The sequence below is a fragment of the Phascolarctos cinereus genome, unplaced genomic scaffold (assembly GCF_003287225.1).
Source record: "Phascolarctos cinereus isolate Bilbo 61053 unplaced genomic scaffold, phaCin_HiC Scaffold_2;HRSCAF=192, whole genome shotgun sequence".
Lineage (NCBI taxonomy): Eukaryota > Metazoa > Chordata > Mammalia > Diprotodontia > Phascolarctidae > Phascolarctos > Phascolarctos cinereus.
In genome coordinates this window covers 77,096,598-77,115,363 of record NW_027555625.1, presented here as the reverse complement: position 1 = coordinate 77,115,363, position 18,766 = coordinate 77,096,598, and the positions used below count along the sequence as shown (strand labels likewise).

The 18,766-nt window shown below is 40.8% G+C and overlaps 1 protein-coding gene across 1 annotated transcript in view; it reads right to left on the bottom strand.

The window, feature by feature from the left end:
- Positions 1 to 13,987: 13,987 nt before the first annotated feature.
- Positions 13,988 to 18,766, bottom strand: part of ADAMTS18 (ADAM metallopeptidase with thrombospondin type 1 motif 18) — a 194,379-nt gene continuing 189,600 nt past the window's right edge. The window contains exon 21 of the mRNA XM_020964912.2: positions 13,988 to 17,984. Within this exon, the coding sequence (XP_020820571.2) occupies positions 17,866 to 17,984 (119 nt within the window). The 3' untranslated portion in view covers positions 13,988 to 17,865. The remainder of the gene's footprint in view (positions 17,985 to 18,766) is intronic.

Below are 18,766 nucleotides of genomic sequence, written 5' to 3'. Positions count from 1 at the left end.
TCCCTCCCAGATCACTGCCTTGTCATGGCAGAGGAGCTTGTGAAGCTCAATGCAACTATGAGCTATGTCTTGCAGGGTTACCCAAGACAAACAACAGAATCTCGACAAAAGATGATCCGCTGGAGAAGGAAATGGCAAACCACTACAGTATCTTTGTCAAGAAAACCCCCATGGACAGCATTCTATGGACAACAACACACCATGTATCCCTCAATAGAACGTCTTAGCTCTAATCCTACCTTCTGCATAAAGCCTTTCCTGGTCTCTGCCTTCTGACTCCCCTCTACTCCACTTCCCTCTCCAAAATATTCCCATTCCACTTACTCTTACAGTTATCTTCATGCCATCTTCCACATTAGAATGGACTGATTTTGTACCTTTATATCTCCCCCAGTTCTTAGCACAGTACCTTGTACATAGTAAATGCTTAATAAATGCTTGTTTATTTGACTTCTTGACTTGAGAGTAGGAACCGTTTTTCACGGTGCTTATCACAATGCCTTTGCTCATAGTAAGCACTTAATAAATGTGTTTTTAAATTAAATTAAATGTTTTATTGGCCCTTGTTCATTGTACTCTATTGCTTGCCAGGTGCCTATTATTCATACATTTAAAGCTGTGATTCAGAAATCCAAATGCCATTCTTTAAGACCATCTTCTTAGTCGGCTGTATGCTTTCCAAATCTACTTTTCTCTTCTAAATCTCCTATATTCAGTTGTAGCAATAATGAAAATTACACCTGTGCCCCTACAGCTGTGCTATTGCTCTGTTTTGTTTTGGTTTTTTTGGTCAGGATTTAGTAATTTTAGGTTAATTTGTCAGGTAGTATCTGAGATCATGAGTTTTATTGCTGACTTCCTTCTTAGTAATTTAGACTTTTTAGGTTCCATATGTTAGCATTGTCTGTCATCAACTTGTATCACCAGAAGTAGGTAGTGGTTGTCAGGTGTGAGAATTTTTGGGAAGTTCTTCATCATATCTCAGATATGTACTTTGCAACTCAATGATATTTTGAGTTATCCATGATTTCCTAGATATGGGTCCATCTTCTGATAAGATAATAAACATCTACTAAGTGTTTACTAAGTGCTAGTCACTATTCTAAGTGCTGGGGATACAAAGAAAAGCAAAGCACAGTCCCTGTACTTGAGATGTTCACAATCTAATGGGGGAGACAATATGAAAAAAAAATGTACAAATAGAACACATACAGGATAAATAGGAAATAATCAACAAAGGGAGGACACTAGAATACCATCCTCACAATTCAAAATCCCTCCCTCTTATCTTGTGGGGCTTTCATCCATATTTTCTCATAAATCCTCCATAGAGGATCCACCCCAAATTCTAATCTCCCTAAGACTTTGTGGCTTAAAAAAGCTTCTTATAATCCTGTAAGGTAAATAGTGCAGGCATTAATTCTTCATTTTGCAGATGAAGGAACTGAAACTCAGTTACTTGGTTTGGATTTCATGGCTAGTAAGGATGAGACCTATGACTCAGACATGCCACCTAGGTTTTTCCTTACACTCTATTTCCACTATTCCATACTTTTTGATCGTAGCTTACTTTGTCTACCCGATGATGAAAAAAAAAGTTTGCTAATGAAGAAGCTAGACAAATTGCTATTCATCCATGGATGTAGTGTTGTTATTCTATTAGATCTGGGAGTCAGTAACTTAATTGGCTAGGGAGCCCCCATGCTTCTCAGGCCAAGCTTTGTTTAGATGGGTTCTGGTGAGAGGTAGCATGATATAGCAGAAAAAACATGAGATCTGAGTCAGACAATTTGGGTTCAAATCCCTTTGTAGTGTTAGATGGGTACCACACATCTTAATTTTCCTCAACTGTTGAATGAAAAAAAATGAAACACATGAGTTAATCTTCACGTTAGCCTTCTGAATCTCCATTTAGGGGTTTGGTCCCAAACTTCATGTGCATCCTATCTAGCCATCCATTGAGACAACAGTGCCAAGACAGTGTAGGCATCTTGCCATCTGCCCTGCATTTCTTCCTATGGCTTCAAACCTAGACCAAAGCTTCCTTTCCTAGTTCTTACTCTCATATTTACCTTATATTCCCCATGAAGAATGTAAACTCCTCAAGGGCAGGTACTATCTCACTTTTGTATTACATCCCCAGCACCTAGTATAGTGCCTAGAATGCAGTAGATGTTTACTAAATGCTTGTTGGTTGGCTGATAGACTGAAGGCCTATAAATCCCTCCTAGCTCTAAATCCTCTGATTCTTTTTCAAGTTACCGCTTGTGAATTGTGATTCTTTGTATACTTGTGTGTTTCCTATTTTTCTCGCAGAAATTAGCCAGTAGGCATATTTATGCTCAGGAGGATCATGGGATCACCAGATTTAGAGCAGTAAAGATCATACAATCATGGATTTAGGCATGGAAAGGAATCTAGAGGTTCTATGTACCACTCCCTAATTTTACAGATGAAAAAACTGAGGCCCAGGCAAGGGATTTGCCCAATGTCCCATGAGTAGTAAAGAACTGAGCTGGGATCACAGCTCAAGACTTCAGACTCTAAATCCAGTGCCTATTCCATGTTGCCACAGTAGAAGCAGAAGAGGTGAGATAGTTACCGAGGGCTAGGCATGTGCTGGGGCTAGCTCCTACCAGATGATTGTTAAAAATTTCGATGTGAGCGCTTATACCTTGGAAACTGGCAAACATTACAAGTCAGAGTTTGATTTGTTGTTTTGATAATTATTTAGAATTAAGAAAGTGATATAAGATATTAATAATGCAGATTTAAATAAAAGTGTGACGAACACCTACAAACATACATGTGAACATACATGCAAACATGTATGTGGATAGATATTTTATATAAACACATATACACACATGCATATACTGTTTTTTCATCCAGTTAAACATTTACCAGCACATGCCTGCCTGGGGCCCCATCAACCTTTTGAGAAAGATGAAATAAAGGTGTTGCCAAAGAGTAACTGGACAACAAAATTATCTCTCAGCCCCTTGTCCTCAGCTGTGGGCAGGGACAAAGGCTCTTTCAAAATTAAAGTGTTATCACTCTGCCGAGTAAATCCTGTTGATTGGACTCCAGTTGGCAGTCATCCTGCATGTGAGCTTTGTCCTTTGAAATTTTCTACAAGAGCAAGAAGCAACATGTCTGAGAGGTAGTAACAGGCATAGGACAAACCCCTTCCATTTACTCAGGGTTTCCTTTGTCTCTTTCACCCAAACAAAGCCAAATAGTGCCATTGCCGGAAATGCTTGGGGGAAGTTGAGTACATGGCCACGTGATGGGACGCTATCAGTCAAAAACCTGCCTAACTGGTCTCCCGCTGCCTTCTGAACTTGCTACAAGATGAATCCTCCTGGAGAGGCAGCACAGATAGTGGGAAAAACACTGGGTCTGGAGTTAGGGGACCTGAATGAAGTCCAGTTCCAATACTGATACTTATCAACAGGCCTTTCAGAAGTCCAGTTCTTCAATTGTAAAATGGAGATGATGGCATTTGCACTACTTATCTCCTCGACTGTTAGAAAGAAAATGTGTTTTAAATCTTCCATGCTTCATGGGAATGAGAGGCATTATTGTTATTACTGTTCCTAATTATTGCTCCGGTCAAATTCGAAGAAAGGCAAAAATTAGGTCCCTGGTCTCTAGGAGCTCACATTCAAGTTGGAGGTGAGGAGCAACATGCAAAGAATTGTACATGCAAGATATATACAGCATGGGTGGAAGGTAATCTCGGAGGGAAGGTTCTAGAAGGGGGAGGGTACCAGTAAAGGCCTTCTGCAAGAAGGTGGGATTTGAGCTCAGTCTTTAAGGAAGCTAGGTAGCTGAGGTGAAGGAGATAGCTCATTCCAGGCATGGGAGTGGTGGTGGATGTGGGAGGGGTGCAGCTCCTAAAAAAACAGAGGAGACATCATCACTTCACTCAGAATCCTTCAGTGACTCCCTATTACCAAATGAATAAAAGTCCAAACACAAAATCATAGAATCTGAGTTGTAAGAGATCTCTGAGGTTATCTAGTCCAAAATAAACCTAAATTCTTCTCTACCTTTTCCTAACAAAGGGGGGGCATTCAGCCTTTTCCTGGAGATCTCTAGTGAGGATCACTTAGTAAATGTTTATTGATTGTGATGAATTCACTACCTCTTGAGGCTTGTCGTTACATCAAGCCTAAATCTGTCTTCCTAAAGCTTTAAGCTAAGCAGAACCACTCTAATCTGCCTCCCTCATGACAGCCCTTCAAGTAACTACTTGAAAGGAGCTAAGTCTTCTCTTCTTGTGTATTATTATGTTATTATAAGTATTATATTATGTATTAACCACCCCCAGTTCCTTCTAGTCTTTCTTGTATGGCATGGTCTTAAGGCCTCTCCCTATCCTGATTGCTCTCCGGATTCTCTCCACCTCTCATGTTCTACTGTTAAGTTATACTGGACTTTGAGGTCACTAAACCCTTCCAGATCATTTTCCAGAGGAGCCATTGTTTACCCTTACCTTTCCTGTTTTGGGGTTCATTCATTTTTTGAATCTATTCCAATTATAATATCATTTTATTTATCCCAATTATATTTATCCCAATTATAATTTTTATTTACCTCAATTACAATTTCATCCTATTATAAGGCCCTCTGCTATCTGGCGGCAGCCTGCCTTTCCAGCCCCATCTCACATCTACATCCCCTTCGGTACTCTACGCTACAACTAGACTGGACAATTCATCCTGCTCCGTTCTCGTCTCCATTTCTTCATTCACAGAGTGTCCACTATCACTTGGATGGTCTAATTCCTACTATCTTTGTGTGTTGGATTCTTACCCATCCTTTCAGGTAACAGCAATGCCACCTGTTCTGGGAAGCCTTCCCTGATCAGGTCAGAGTTATAATATATGAACGTTATGTTACTGCAATGTAAGAAATAGTGAACTGGAACACCTGGAAGACTTGTGTGAACTGATTCATAGAGAAGCAAGTAGAACCAGCAAAACAATTTATACAGTAGCAATAACACTGTAAAGAAAAATAACTTTGAAAGACTTGAAAACTCTGATAAGTGCAATGACCAATCATAATTCCAGAGGACTGATGATGAAGCATGTAGCCCACATCTCAACAGAGAGGTGATGGACTCAAACAATAAATATCTAGTAAGCACCTACTATGTGCCAGGCACTGTGCTAAGTGGAATTAGATATTTTCCCCACACAGCCAGTGTGGAAATTCATTTTGCTTGACTATGTATATATCTGTTACAATGGCTTTGGGTCTTTTCTTTTTCAGTGGTGAGGGATGAGGGTAAGGATAGATGGGGAAAAGTGGTAAAAATAAAAAAGGAAAGGAAAAGAAAAGAAAAGAAAAGAAAAGATAAAAAGAGAGGATCATTGAGACATTTTTAAATGAAGATGAAAGAACAGAAGGAAGACCAGAAAAGAAGGACAGCTTTGAAAGCTGCAGGTTGATCTTATGATGTACTGTAAAAGAAAAGCAAGTTGTATATAATAGAGAACCAGGGTTTCTTTTCTACTATGTATAAGCAAGTGCTCATTCTACTTGATGTTTGATAAAATCAGAATAAAAATTAAATTGATTTTACAAATAAAATGCAGGGCAGGCTTTCAGAATAAGTGAAAGGGATAGGGTTTGTGTGGTTCCTCCCCATCAGCCACCTATCCAAGTACAGTCCCCCTTTCTTCTCTTTATACCCTCCCTTTCATGATAGCATCAACCTCTTGTCCAACCTGTCCAATCCCTACCTGAACAGATATCTCCTCTAAATATCCCAGACAAAACCTCAGTAATCCAGCTTCTGCCCAAAGATCTCCAGGAATGGGGTGCTCAGGGAACATGCAGGAAGCTAATTCTACTTTTGGATAACTTTAATTATTGGGAAGTTCTTCCTTGTGCTAAGCTAAAATCTGCTTCCTACAACTTCTCTCCATCAGCCCATCTCTAAGCATTTTTAAGGAGAGGATTTGAGAGACATAATTCTCCCCTGGGTGGGAACATCTACTCTTGGCACACACTCCCTGACAGATTTGCACTGAAATCCCATTTCTCCTTATTTGCCCCCAGCCTAGGATTTCAGGTATCATTAAGCAGTTTATGATATTATATAATTATGGAAGGGGTAGGGGGCAAAGCCTACGTGAAGATTGCATTTGAAGGTTGGTCCCAGCACAATGGATACACATAGAAGTAACAATAACGACAATAATTCCTATTTTCCTTGAAGGTTGACAAGACAAAGCATTTTCTCAAAACAGTCATGTTTGGTATTGTAGGGTACTGCAAGTTATCCCCATTTTATACAGGAGTAAATTGACATAAACATATTGTAAGAAAATAAAAATGACATAGAAAATGGGTTTCACAACAGTCCTAAGCACCGGAGGCTGCTCTGAATGTGGGAAATTCATCCTTTTCTCTAGATTTACTGCAATAAGGTGGGAAGGGCATTAAGAAACCTGAATTCTTGTCCTGGCTCTGCCACTAAATGGTTATGAGACCCTCTCTGAGCCTCAGTTTTCTCATCTGCAAAATGGGATAGTAATTCTTTCCATTATCTACCATATAGAGTTACTGTGAAGATCACATGAGGTGGCCACCCCTCTGGTGATGAGCCTCCCCACCTAGCTTGGCACCTAGCCTGGCCCTTGGGCAAATCACATTATCTCTATATTCAAAGCCTTTCCAGCTCTGCAGGACCTGTGACAGCTGATGATCCACAGATTTAGCTTTCAAGCTTTCAGCGTCACCTCCACGCCAAGAGGAAGCATCAGAAGGGAGTAACAGCAGAAGGTGAGGCTAGATGGCACAGTGCATAGAATGCTGGGCCTGGAGTCAGGAAGACCTGAATTCAAATCTCACCTCAGGCACTTACTAGCTATGTGACCCTGGACAAGTCACTTAACCCTATTTGCCTCAGTTTCCTCATGTATAAAATGAGAAGGAAATTGCAAACCACTCCACTATCTTTGCCAAGAAAACCTCAAATGAGGCCACAAAAAGTTGGACATGACTGAACAACAACAGTGGAATATTTCAAAAGCAAACTATTATAGTCATTATTATTGCTGTTTTATTGACCAGCTATTAAGTAATTGATAAAAAACATTCTGAGGAGAACAGAGCCCAGAACACTAGAAGTAGCTTTCCTGTTTGACACTGAGTCATTCATCAGAGCTCTCTGATTCCTATTATTTAAGAGACCAATTGCAAACTCAGGCAACTCTAAGATCTTCCAGCTCACATCTTGTTCACAAGGCTTTATGAAAGATTCTGGCAAATACTTTGCTGAGATCTAGTCCTACTAGACCAGAAAAACGCTGTCAAAAGAGGAGACGATGTTAGTTTGTCCTGACTGATTCTTTATAAATTGAACCAGGCTTATAGTGATCGTCACTGCCACTTCTAAATGCTCACAACCCACATTTTTAGTAATTCATTATAAAGTTTTTCCATCAGTATTTTTTCCATTGCACATCAAGTCCATTAGCTAACTGTGAAATTAGCCTCATTTCTTCTCTTAAAAAAACAGAAATAGTCTCCTCTCTCCAGGCTTGTGGCACCACTCCTACTCCCCGTGATTACTCAGAGTTTACCTACCATGCTTCAGCAATAACCCTGTCAAGTATTTTTTTCCCTTCAGTATTCTGGATAGCAAGGTTGCACAGTGGTTAGAGTGCTGGGCCTGGAGCCAGGAAGACTCATCTTCCTGAGTTCAACTGTGGCCTCAGCCACTTACAGGCTGTGTGACCCTGGACAAGTAACTTCGACAGACAGACAGACAGAGCCTTTATTAAGATAATACTACCTGCTCTATCTCAGAGGGTTGTTAGGAAGAAAACACGCTGTAAACTTTAAGGCGTTATAGACATTTTTGTTGTTCAGTCATTTCAGTTGTGTCCTAATCTTTGTGACCCCATTTGGGGTTTTCTTGGTAAAGATACTGGAGTGGTTTTGCCATTTCCTTCTCCAGCTCACTTTATAAATAAGACAATGAGGCAAACAAAGGTAAGTGACTTGTTCAGGATCATACAGCTCATACATGTCCGAGGCCAGACTGGAACTCAAATCTTCCTGACTCCAGGCCTGGCACTCTAGCAACTGCACCACCTAGCTGCCCCCTTGTTATGTTATAGACATGCAAGTTATTAACATTAGGATCATAGGATTTTGAGCCTTGCAGATGATCTAATCCAATCCTATCATTTTATTATTGAGAAAACTAAGGCCAAAAAGAGGAAGTTACTTTTCCAAGGTTACCCAGGCAAGCAACAGAGCTGGATTACTGTTAGTTATCATTAACACCAGAAGGACCAAGCACATCAATTGGTTATAACTTTGAAATAAAATATATCTACTTTCTTCTTTATGGATAAAAATACATACTGCATTAATTGACTCAGGTTGGTCCTTCAGGGTATTCTTCAACTCCCGTCTTTCTATGAACAAGAGCGGTGTTAATAAAGAACTCTGTGAGCCAAGTGTGGTTTGCTGGGGACCCCAAGGCTCTGGTGAATTTGTGCTTAATCCCCGGCCCCTACACAAAGGAGTGCTGGCAATGCCAACATCATAGCCAAAGGCATCAGCCTCTGTTAATTCCTGAGAAGCCAGACTCAAACAGAGAGTTGCCTTTCTACAAATCTTCATTCCGGAAGGGGCAAAAAAGCAACAACCCACAATCTTCCTAGCTATTTGCTTGTCCCAACTCGTATTTAAGGAACATTTTTCTCTGAGAGGCCAAAAGCCCTTTTGCAGGCCCCAATGTCAATTTTTTTTGGAAGCTGTTGGAGTGTGGATGAGACAGCAGGAAAAAAGCCAAGCCCAAACTGACTTTTCTCCTCTTGGGACAGAGTCAGGGATACTAGAATCTTGGAGCTAAAAGGGACTTTGGGGGACATTTGGTGGTCTTGGAGGCTACTTGTCTGAGAAGGAATAATGTGATTTCCTATTCAGAAAAGAGTTGAACTTATAGTCTCTGAGGTCCCTTCCCACTCTAACATTCTGTGATTCTGAACCTACACCTAATTCATGAAATCTTTTTTTTTTTGCAGTATCACCAACAAATGGTCATTCATTTGCATCTTTTCCTCCATAAATTTCCTTTTTAAAATAATTTCAGTAATGGGAAACTCCCTAGTACCAGTAATAGTAAAAAATAATAATAGTTTACAAAAATGATGTAGTGATTTAAGGTTTGCAGAATGCTTTAGCTAATCTCATTTGGTCCTTACAACCTCCCTGTGAGGTAGGTTGTACAGGCATTATAATCCTCATTTTACAAAGGAAGAAAATGAGGGTCAGAGATGTTAAATGGTTTGTCCACATTTAAATAGCTAATAAGTTTCATAGACAGGATTCACACTCAGGTCTCTCCTGAATCCCCTTTCCAGTAGGGCATTCTGACTCCTCAGGTATCCTGTTCCACATTGGGACAGCTTTAATTAGGATGTCCTTCCTTTATTGACCCTGGAACAGAACTAGTCTTTCATCAGTCTGTTAACTTTTTTTTGGGGGGGGGGCAATTGGGGTTAAGTGACTTGCCCAGGGTCACATAGCTAGTAAGTGTCAAGTGTTTGGTCTGAGGCTGGATTTGAACTCAGGTCCTCCTAACTTCAGGGCCGGTGCTCTATCCATTGCACCACCTAGCTGCCCCAGTCTGTTAACTTTTATGTCCTACAACATCAAACTTTCTTAGCAAACTCTGTCTCCTTGTTTAAGGTCTTGACAACAAACTTGGTAATCATATAATTGTTTGTTTCTGTCAGTATTCTCCTGAGCTGGAGTTGTAGCTAAGTGGTAAGCCCCTCTCCACTTTTCACTCAGCCACAAGACTTACTGTTAGTGAGTGCCTGTGTTCTCTTCATTCTCAGAGTCTCCAAAACACAAGTCAGCACTTAGGGACGGTTCTCATCCAAACACTGACTGGCATGGCAGGAAGCCTGAGCGTTTTTCCTGGTGAAGTTGTATACCTGTCCTAGAAACAGCACATGTTCACACCACTGAGATATCTCTAATGTATTAGGCAGTATGCACTGGAGTCACTTGGACTGTGGGTCAGATAAGGATCACAGATCTAGAGATGGAAGAACCTCAGAGGCCATGTAGTCTGAAACTCTCTTTTTACAGATGAAAACACTAAGGCCAGGGGGATTTAAATGACTTGCCTGAAGTCACACAAAGAGAGAAAGCATCAGAGGTGGAATCTGAACCATGATCCTCTGACTCCAGAGACAGTGTAGCCTGCTACCTGTTCCCCCCTCTTTGAAAGTGGTAAGATGACATTCTAAGCTTTCTGGATGTCAGCCTAAGCTAAGACCTCTTTGAGTCTTGTGTTTTCAACGTTTCTGCCTGGGCCTGACTAATATAGACTCAGAACTGGTCGAATGCCTAGTGGTTGGAGGTCACCTTGGAAGGAGGTCTGCAGTAGATTACACAAAAGGTTTGTCTTGTACCTGTCTCGTATTTGGTCTCGTACTACTTAACATTTTTATCGTTCGGTCTTTTTTCAGTCATGCCCAACTCTTTGTGACCTCATTTGGGGTTTTCTTGGCAAAGATCCAGGAGTAATTTGCCATGTCCTTCTCCAGTTCATTTTACAGATGAGGAACTGAGGCAAACAGGTTAAGTAAAGACCACAGTGCTTCTCCCACAATACTTCAGCAACTGTTGAAGCTTTCTGGTTTGGGGTTAGGTGTTCCTGTACAATCATGTGAAATGGAAAATCACTGCCAAGATATGGTTTATATTCTTACTCACTCCTTCCAGAGATAGAAAGTCGATGCAGACAAGTTCTATAGGGTTGTTAGCTCTTATATTCTCTCATTATGTGGCATGAGTTGGCAGTGCGTTTATTTGTCCATAAACGGAAGTCTTCTTAGTGATGTCTACAGCCTTTCTGGCTTTTCTTACTAGCTCTAGGGTTCTCTCTTGACCCATATATCCAGTCATCATTATGTAAGGCTTGGCTCTTCCAGAGCATTTCTGGGTAGCACCAGCTTCTGTATGTGGAATCAGTGAAAGTCTGGTATGTATTCTGTCCCACAGCTCCAACTTCTGCCATTATCTTAATGATAGCGTACCTTTAAGGGGCGGGGATTTGAGTATCCTAACATGATCACCCTGTTTCTTGGCTTTTTTTTATTTCTTGCTGTCCTTCATCAGCCACCCACCAGGCAACTAAGGGAAAGACAGTTAGGTCAATGAGACAACATTAAGAGCTGCAGCTGATAAACTGTCTGGTAGTGAGCTATACTGTAGGGACGCAGGCTGGCTTCTGGGCGGGAGGACACTGACTCTGCCATACATATTCCTCTCAATTTTGTCATCTACTAATTTGATAAGCATGCCATCTAAGACTTTATTTAATTCAAAGATAAAAACGTTAAGTAAAAAAAGTCTTTAATTCAAAGGTAAAACGTATGGGCAGCTATGTGGCACAAGTGGATACAGTGCTGGGTCTTCATCAGTTTGAATCTGGCTTCAGACACTTACTAGCTGTATGACCCTAGGCAAGTCACTTAACCTGTTTGCCTCAGTTCCTCATCTGTAAAATGAACTGGAGAAGGACATGGCAAATTACTCCTGGATCTTTGCCAAGAAAACCCCAAATGAGGTCACAAAGAGTTGGGCATGACTGAAAAAAGACCGAACGATAAAAATGTTAAGTAGTACGAGACCAAATACGAGACAGGTACAAGACAAACCTTTTGTGCACTCTACTGCAGACCTCCTTCCAAGGTGACCTCCAACCACTGGCATTCGACCAGTTCTGAGTCTATATTACCATTATTTAGCCTTTATCTCTCCATCTCGTCCACAAGAATAACTTGATTGACTCTGTCAAATATGTTGCTAAAATCTAGGTAAATTCTATCTATGTCATCAGTCTAGTAACCCTGTTAAAAAAGGAAATGCCTATCCTTGAAGCTATGCTGGCTCTTTGTGTTCCCGGCATCATTTTTTTAGGTGCTCACTAACCATCTATTTGATAACATACTCAGGTTCAGAATAGATATTCCTCTTGTTGGTTCCTCCATTTTAAGGATGAAATTATCACTGGGGCAAGTCAAGAAAGTATTAACTGCTCTGCTATTGGCAGAGAGAGAACTCCAGCAGATAAGTCAGTGATTAGTTTCCCCACACACTCTTATAATGTGTTTCAATGTCAGGCTTATGATCTTTTTTTAAGTTATTCATCCACTTACTTTCTGTCTCATGGTCTTTAGTAGAGTCAAAACAACAAATATTTATTAAGTACTTACTATGCGTCAGGTACTGTGCTAAACACTGGGAATACAAATACAAGTAGAAAGACAGTCCCTGCTCTCAAGTAGCTTACATTCTAATAGGTGAAAAACAATACAGTAAGTTGAAAAGGGGGAGGAAAGAGATGAAGGTACTATTGCTGGGGCTTTGTAGAGAAAGTTTGAGAATGTATCCCAGAAAAGAATGAAGACAGGGCTAGCCTGGGCCTCCTCCTTAAAGGGGAGGTCCTGGGAAAAACCCAGTCAACCAGAGAGAGAGAGGTGGCAAGGATGGAGAGTACTTCCAATGAGGAACAGAGTGAGCTTCCAGGGTGAAGAGCTTTCTGGGTAATTGTAGACAAAATATGGGAGAGTCAGGAAGTCAGCCTAGAGTTATGATGTTGGATGACAATATAATTTCTATTTCTGACTCAGTTAATCTAATAAGCTCAATTCTCATGTCTACTCAGATGACTCCTATCCAAACCTAATCTCACTCCTGAACATCTCTAACCCCGTGATAGACATTTCCTCATGGATGTACTATTGATTGGCATCTCAAATTCAACATTTCCAAAACAGAATGGATCCTATTCCTGCTTAAACGTGTTTCTCTTCCTAATTTTCTTGTTTTGGTTGAGATCATCTTCCTCCCTGTTGCCCAGTTTTGTAACTTCTGAGTATTTCTCCTCTTCCTTCTCCTTTCCCTCCATATCCAATGAGCTGCCAACTCCTGTCAGTTCTACCTCCATATTGTCTCTGCTATCTTTCCCTTTCTCTCTGTTCACATGCCCATCACCTAATTCAGATTCTCAGAATGTCTTGCCTGGATTTTCATAATGATACATAATCGGTTGACAATTTATAATCCCTGGCTGGCTATATCTAGGTTAGTTTAGACAGGACTCAAATCCTTCTGCTCTCCCGTCCCCTTTCCCCCAATCTACTTGGTTGATAGGATGGTCCACATACTTTCCTTCATCCTTTCCACATGACCCACATCTTCCAAATCTGTCCCCCAAGACCACGTGATGCCCATTCAACACTGTAGTATGGTATAGTGGAAAAAAACTTTAAATTTGAGAGTCAGAAGAGCTGGATCCCAGGTGTGGCACTGTTACTATGACCTGGGACAAATACTGGGACAAATGACTTTCTCTCTTTGGACTCATTTCTTTCTTTGTAAAATGAAGGCGTTTGATTCAATACACTTTAAGAGTCCTTCTGATCCCGATGCTCAGACTTCCAAGGTATATCATACTCTGAAATTCCATATGGTGCCTTGAAATCTTAATATCCCACGTTCTAAAGTTCCTTTTAGTCCTGACATCCATTTTATTCCTCAATATAGGGACCATTACCCCCTTTCTTACAAGCAAACCACTTATATGCAACTAGGATTATAGGATCTAGAAATATAAGAAAACTCAGAGATCCTCTATTCTAACCCCCTCAATTAATAGAGGAAGAAACTAAGGCTAAGATAGACTCAAGATCACACTTCCAGTTAATAGAATCTCTCAGACTTACATCAGATGTCTTCACCGGTAGTCTAGAGCACTCTTCACATGGCTGCCTCTATGAACCTGTCAAACTTGTAGCCAGTACTGACATGTTTCCTTTATCCTTGATGTGGGTGTATCCTCGATTATTTAAATAACTTAAACAAGATTCAAATATAAGGAGACAGAGTCCTTTATTGTTAAACTTACAGAAGAATTAAATACCATGCCTATATGTTGGTTTTTTTTTCATTCCATAACATAGTTTTATTCAACATTTCTCTTTCTAATTAACATCACTCACTTTAGGAAGCAAGTGCAAACATAGGACAGGTAATGAGTTAATAAATTATTTTTTACATCAAGTAATAAAATAGTAATTATGAAAACAATTTTACTGGGGATAGGGGAGAAATACAACATATGTTGCTTTCGTTTTTAAATAATACAACCATTTGTACTTCAAATCAAGTCAAGGAGATAATTATCATTTCTTGGATAATATGAAAAAAAAAACCCAAACCCAGCTTCCATTTGGAGAGTTACAAAGGGAACTGTTCATTTTAAGTGACCACTGTCTAGCTGGCTATGCTGAACTAGCCAGTCTTTATTTGAATTGGTGCCTTCGAGGCAGAGAACTGGGGCAACATTCATTTGAAAAAAAAGTTGTGGGATGAAGTGGAATAACATAAACATACATCCTTTGAACAAAACCTCCAAAAATTACAGATGGACACAGGCCTGTCTGCTTTATTGGTTTGGGCAAATAGGTTGCTGTGCTTCCAACTGAAAACTATTTTAAGAATAGCCTTTCCACCAAAGTTTCCTCCACCATGGATATCTCTTCCTGGCGAGGAGATGACACCTCCCTTGCCAACTTGCCAATTTGGATTGGCCCTGAAAGGTGCTGCAAGACAGGAGAGGCATCAGGCAGTAGCAAATGACAGACTGTCTAGCTCAGTTCTGAAGGACTTATTAGCAGTGGGTTTGGCCACCAAGGAATGGATTTCTTGGCCACAGAGACACATGAAACCACTCACAAAGGTGTGCGGGGGTTGGGACCTCTGATGGTAGAGAAGCACCCAATGGCAAAACAAACAGACAAATAAACAAAAACATATATCTAAAGTTTGTATCATCTTAAGCACCAAACCCAGTCCTCTGGGGAAAAGAGATTACTCACTAAATGTTTGCTAAATTAATCTGAAATTGAATTCAGCCCTAGATGGGCTCCTCTGAAGATAACCCTGGACCTGTGGAAGCCTGGGTATAGGTGGTACAGTCTTGTGAGGGGAATGTTACAGAATTGGAATATTTTCTCTGTAGACATTCATTTATTTAAATGTAAGTATTTTCAGAGTAAGTATACTGTTAAATAAACTGAATTCAACTCAAACTAGGGGGACTTAAGACTATAGCACATGAACATCATAGGAACTGGAAATATTTAAGCTGGAGGAGAAAAGACTAGGTAGGACAGAGTAGCTACCTTCAAGTATCTGGTATTGAAGGACTGTTAAGTGGAAGAGACATTAGATTCATTCCGGTTGGTCACAAAGACAGAACCAAGAGAAATGGGTGGAAGTTACAGTGAGGCAGATTTAGGCTGGATTTAAGAAAAGAAAAACTGAACAAGAGCTATTCAAAGGTGGGGTGGGCTGCTTCAGGCAAGAGCTGAAGGGGATTCATGTATTAATTACTAACTGGCTCTGAGGACCCTTTCAGCTCTGATATTCTAGGATTCTGAATTGAATATGTCCTATAGCCCTCCTAGACCATAATCTCCATGAGGGCTGGTATTCTTGTATTTAAAATTTCTCTATCTCCCATTGCTCAGAACATTAGTCTACATGAAGGAAAAGTTTACTATTATACTGTAAGCTTCTTAAGGATGGAGACTGTGTGGTGTGTTTATGGTGGACACATAAGTACAGTGAAAAGGGTGCTGGACTTTTACTTGAAACACCTGAGTCTGAATCCCAGCCCTGCTACTGATTAACTATTTGACCTTGGTCAAATTGCTTGACTTCATGGGCCTCATTTGATCCTTTGTAAAATGACAGAGTTGAACTAGATGATCACTAACATCCCTTCCAGGAATAAATAGTATAATCTTATTTAAAGAATAATCCTGTGTAGCAAGGATTAGATTTTTTTCTGCGTTGCTCTAAAGTCTAAAAGGCTTGAGAGGGGTCAGGAATAGCTGGTATCCATAGATGGAAGTTACAGGGAGGCAGATTTTGGCCCATTATATAAACAAAAATTTCCTAACAATAAGAGCTATGCAAAAATGGGAATGTACTGCCTTGTGAGATAATGAGTTACCCGTCACTTGAAGCGACCAAAGAGAGACCCTGCTGGGGAGGCTGCCAAGGGGAGTCATGTGTGGTGCAGAAAGTTGTCCTAGATGGTCTCTAAGGTCCCTTCTAACTAATCATGATATGATTCCATGACTTAGCTTGCTGTCTTCCTCAGTATAGAGCCAGGGTTCTCATGTAGAAGGTGCTTAATACATGTCGAATTTAATTGTTTAGAATGTGGAACGATCTTGAGATGACATGCGGCTGGGGGGGGAGCAGTGAAGACTTGCAATTTATAAGTTATTCAAAGTGCAAAGTTCAATAGACCGATTGTCCTAAATGGTCTACATACCCTGTTTCCAGAATGTTTTTAGAAAATGCTTCCCAGGTTATTGTTAGTATGTTTGAGCCTTGAAAGAGGCAGAATATATGCTCCAAAACCACCCAGACAGTCCAACAGGAAGCCTCAAGAGAAGTAATAGGTTCCTTATGCAGTTCTGTGATTGGGATATTCTCCTGGACCCAGTCAGTAGAAGTCTTATATCCAGGGCCCATAAAGCCCTGACCAAGTGTCAGGCTGAGGAATCAAAAGGTTCTTATTCCAGCAGAAGGCTGTCATGGCTCTGCCACTCACTTGTGTGATCTCGAACAAGCTCCTTCATGTGTATATGCCTGGGTTTTCTCAGCTGTAAAACAAAGGGCTTGGAGTCCGCCTTGATCCAACAACATCTGGAATGGTGTGTTCAGCCCTGGGTACCACATTTTAGGGACGATAGTGACAAGCCAGAGCACAAAGCACTCTCCAACGATGGAGAGGGGACTGGAGACCAAGCTATCCAAAGATCACCTGAAGGAACCAAGAAGGAAGAAAAGACCACTCCTGATTGCTGTTTTCAAGTGTCTGAAGGATAGTCATGTGGAAGAGGGGTTGGGCTTGTTCTCCTTGGCCTCAGAGGGTAGAACTGAGAGCAGTTAGTGTAAGATGCATTAAGGCAGATTTAAGCTTGATGGAAGGAAAAACTTTCTGACAATTTAGAACTGTCCCATAGTGAAAGAGGCTGTCTTAGGAGGTAGTGAGCTCCCCACCAGTGGGGGTTTTCCAAGCAGAGGTTGGATGTGGGGAAAACTGTAGTGTGAATTTCTGCTCAGGTAGCGGTTGGACTACATGAGCTTCTGTGGCTCAATGATCCTTTTCAGCTCTGTCTATGACTTGGTGAAGAAGTTTTTTAGTTGAGTCAATGTGTTCTTTTGACAGATGTAGAAATGGTTCTGGTCAGTAACTCGGCACATCTTGGTCTGCTAGATCTGTATATTCCAAAAGACAGTTCAGGCTGAAGGGATTTCATGAGAGGGGATCCATCATGGCATCTCACATCCAAGGGCTCTGAAGTAGGCATGGTTTATCAACACGAAGAATCCTTTGTCCCTTAAGTACTTCACTGTAGCCACACTCCTATAGCCCAATTCTACACTTGCTTGGTGAATACTGTGAGTGACCCAGGACAGAGGTGTTCACTGTGGGTAAAAGGAGAGACCAATCCCACCCCAATCTCCAAGAGGCATTTTAAAAAATTGATAGGTAGAACAGAGTAGTAGTAAGAATAATGGATCTGGAGCCAGATGACCTGGGTTTGAGTCTGGTAGTCTTGTGACTTTGGTCAAGTCATCTCTCTTCTTCTCCAGGCCATAGATTCTTCTTCTCTGAACTAGGGATAAAAATTCTTGCACTACCTACCCCACAGGGCAGTTTTGGGGAAAGCATTTGTAAACCTTAAAGCACTAGAGAAATATGAGTTGTTATCATCGCCATCATCACCGATTCTTCCTCGAGCATGACTTGCAGCACTGTTTGCCATAAAACTTGTGGTTGCAGACACCATGTTGTGGAACGAGATGGCACCAGCTGAAGAAATCCACACAAGGTGGCTCATCTAAAAAGAGAAAGTCCCAGTAAAACCACTGCCAGGAGTCTCTGGTTATTTCTCTTAGAGCCAAACTTGTACCTGTAATCATTGGGAGCTAGTTTTGATTGTGGTCCACAATATCTCCATCTCTCTAGAGATGCAACTGTGTTTCAGTGGAAATATTTCTATACTGAGAATCAGAAATATTGGATTACAATCTCAGCTCTGCCACAAACTTGCTGTGTGGGCTTGAGATACATGATGACTAAGGTCCTTTCCATTCTATGTTCTAAGTTTGCTCTCAGCTGTGACATTCAAGGTTCCTCCTACTTGGGATATTGTAAGTGTCATCTATCCTATCAGATCACTTTATTTCTGACCTTCTCTGGTCTAAGGTTCCTTTCAGCTGTGACATTCTATGTCCTAAAGTCTCTCTCAGCTGTGACATTCAAGGTCCCTTGTACCTCTGATGTTGTAAGTTCCACGATGTGTTGTCTCTCCTATCAGAACACTTTATATCATCTTCCAGCTGTGATGTTCTAAGTTCTGAGGGCTCTGAGAGCTTTTCAAGCCCTTCATAACCTGACCCCTTCTTACCTTTCCTGTCTTCTTATGCACTATATGATGCAGCAACACTGGCCTTTGCACTGAGCTCACTCCTTAGGATAATATAGGTATTTGGATATTTGTGGTACTATGAAATGTAAGTTGTGATTATTATCATTCCACTAAAGTCTTCATTTTGTGCCACTTCATGGTAGGGAAGGCACTTTGAGTTCTCCAAGGCTAAGCCAGATAAAATGAGGGGT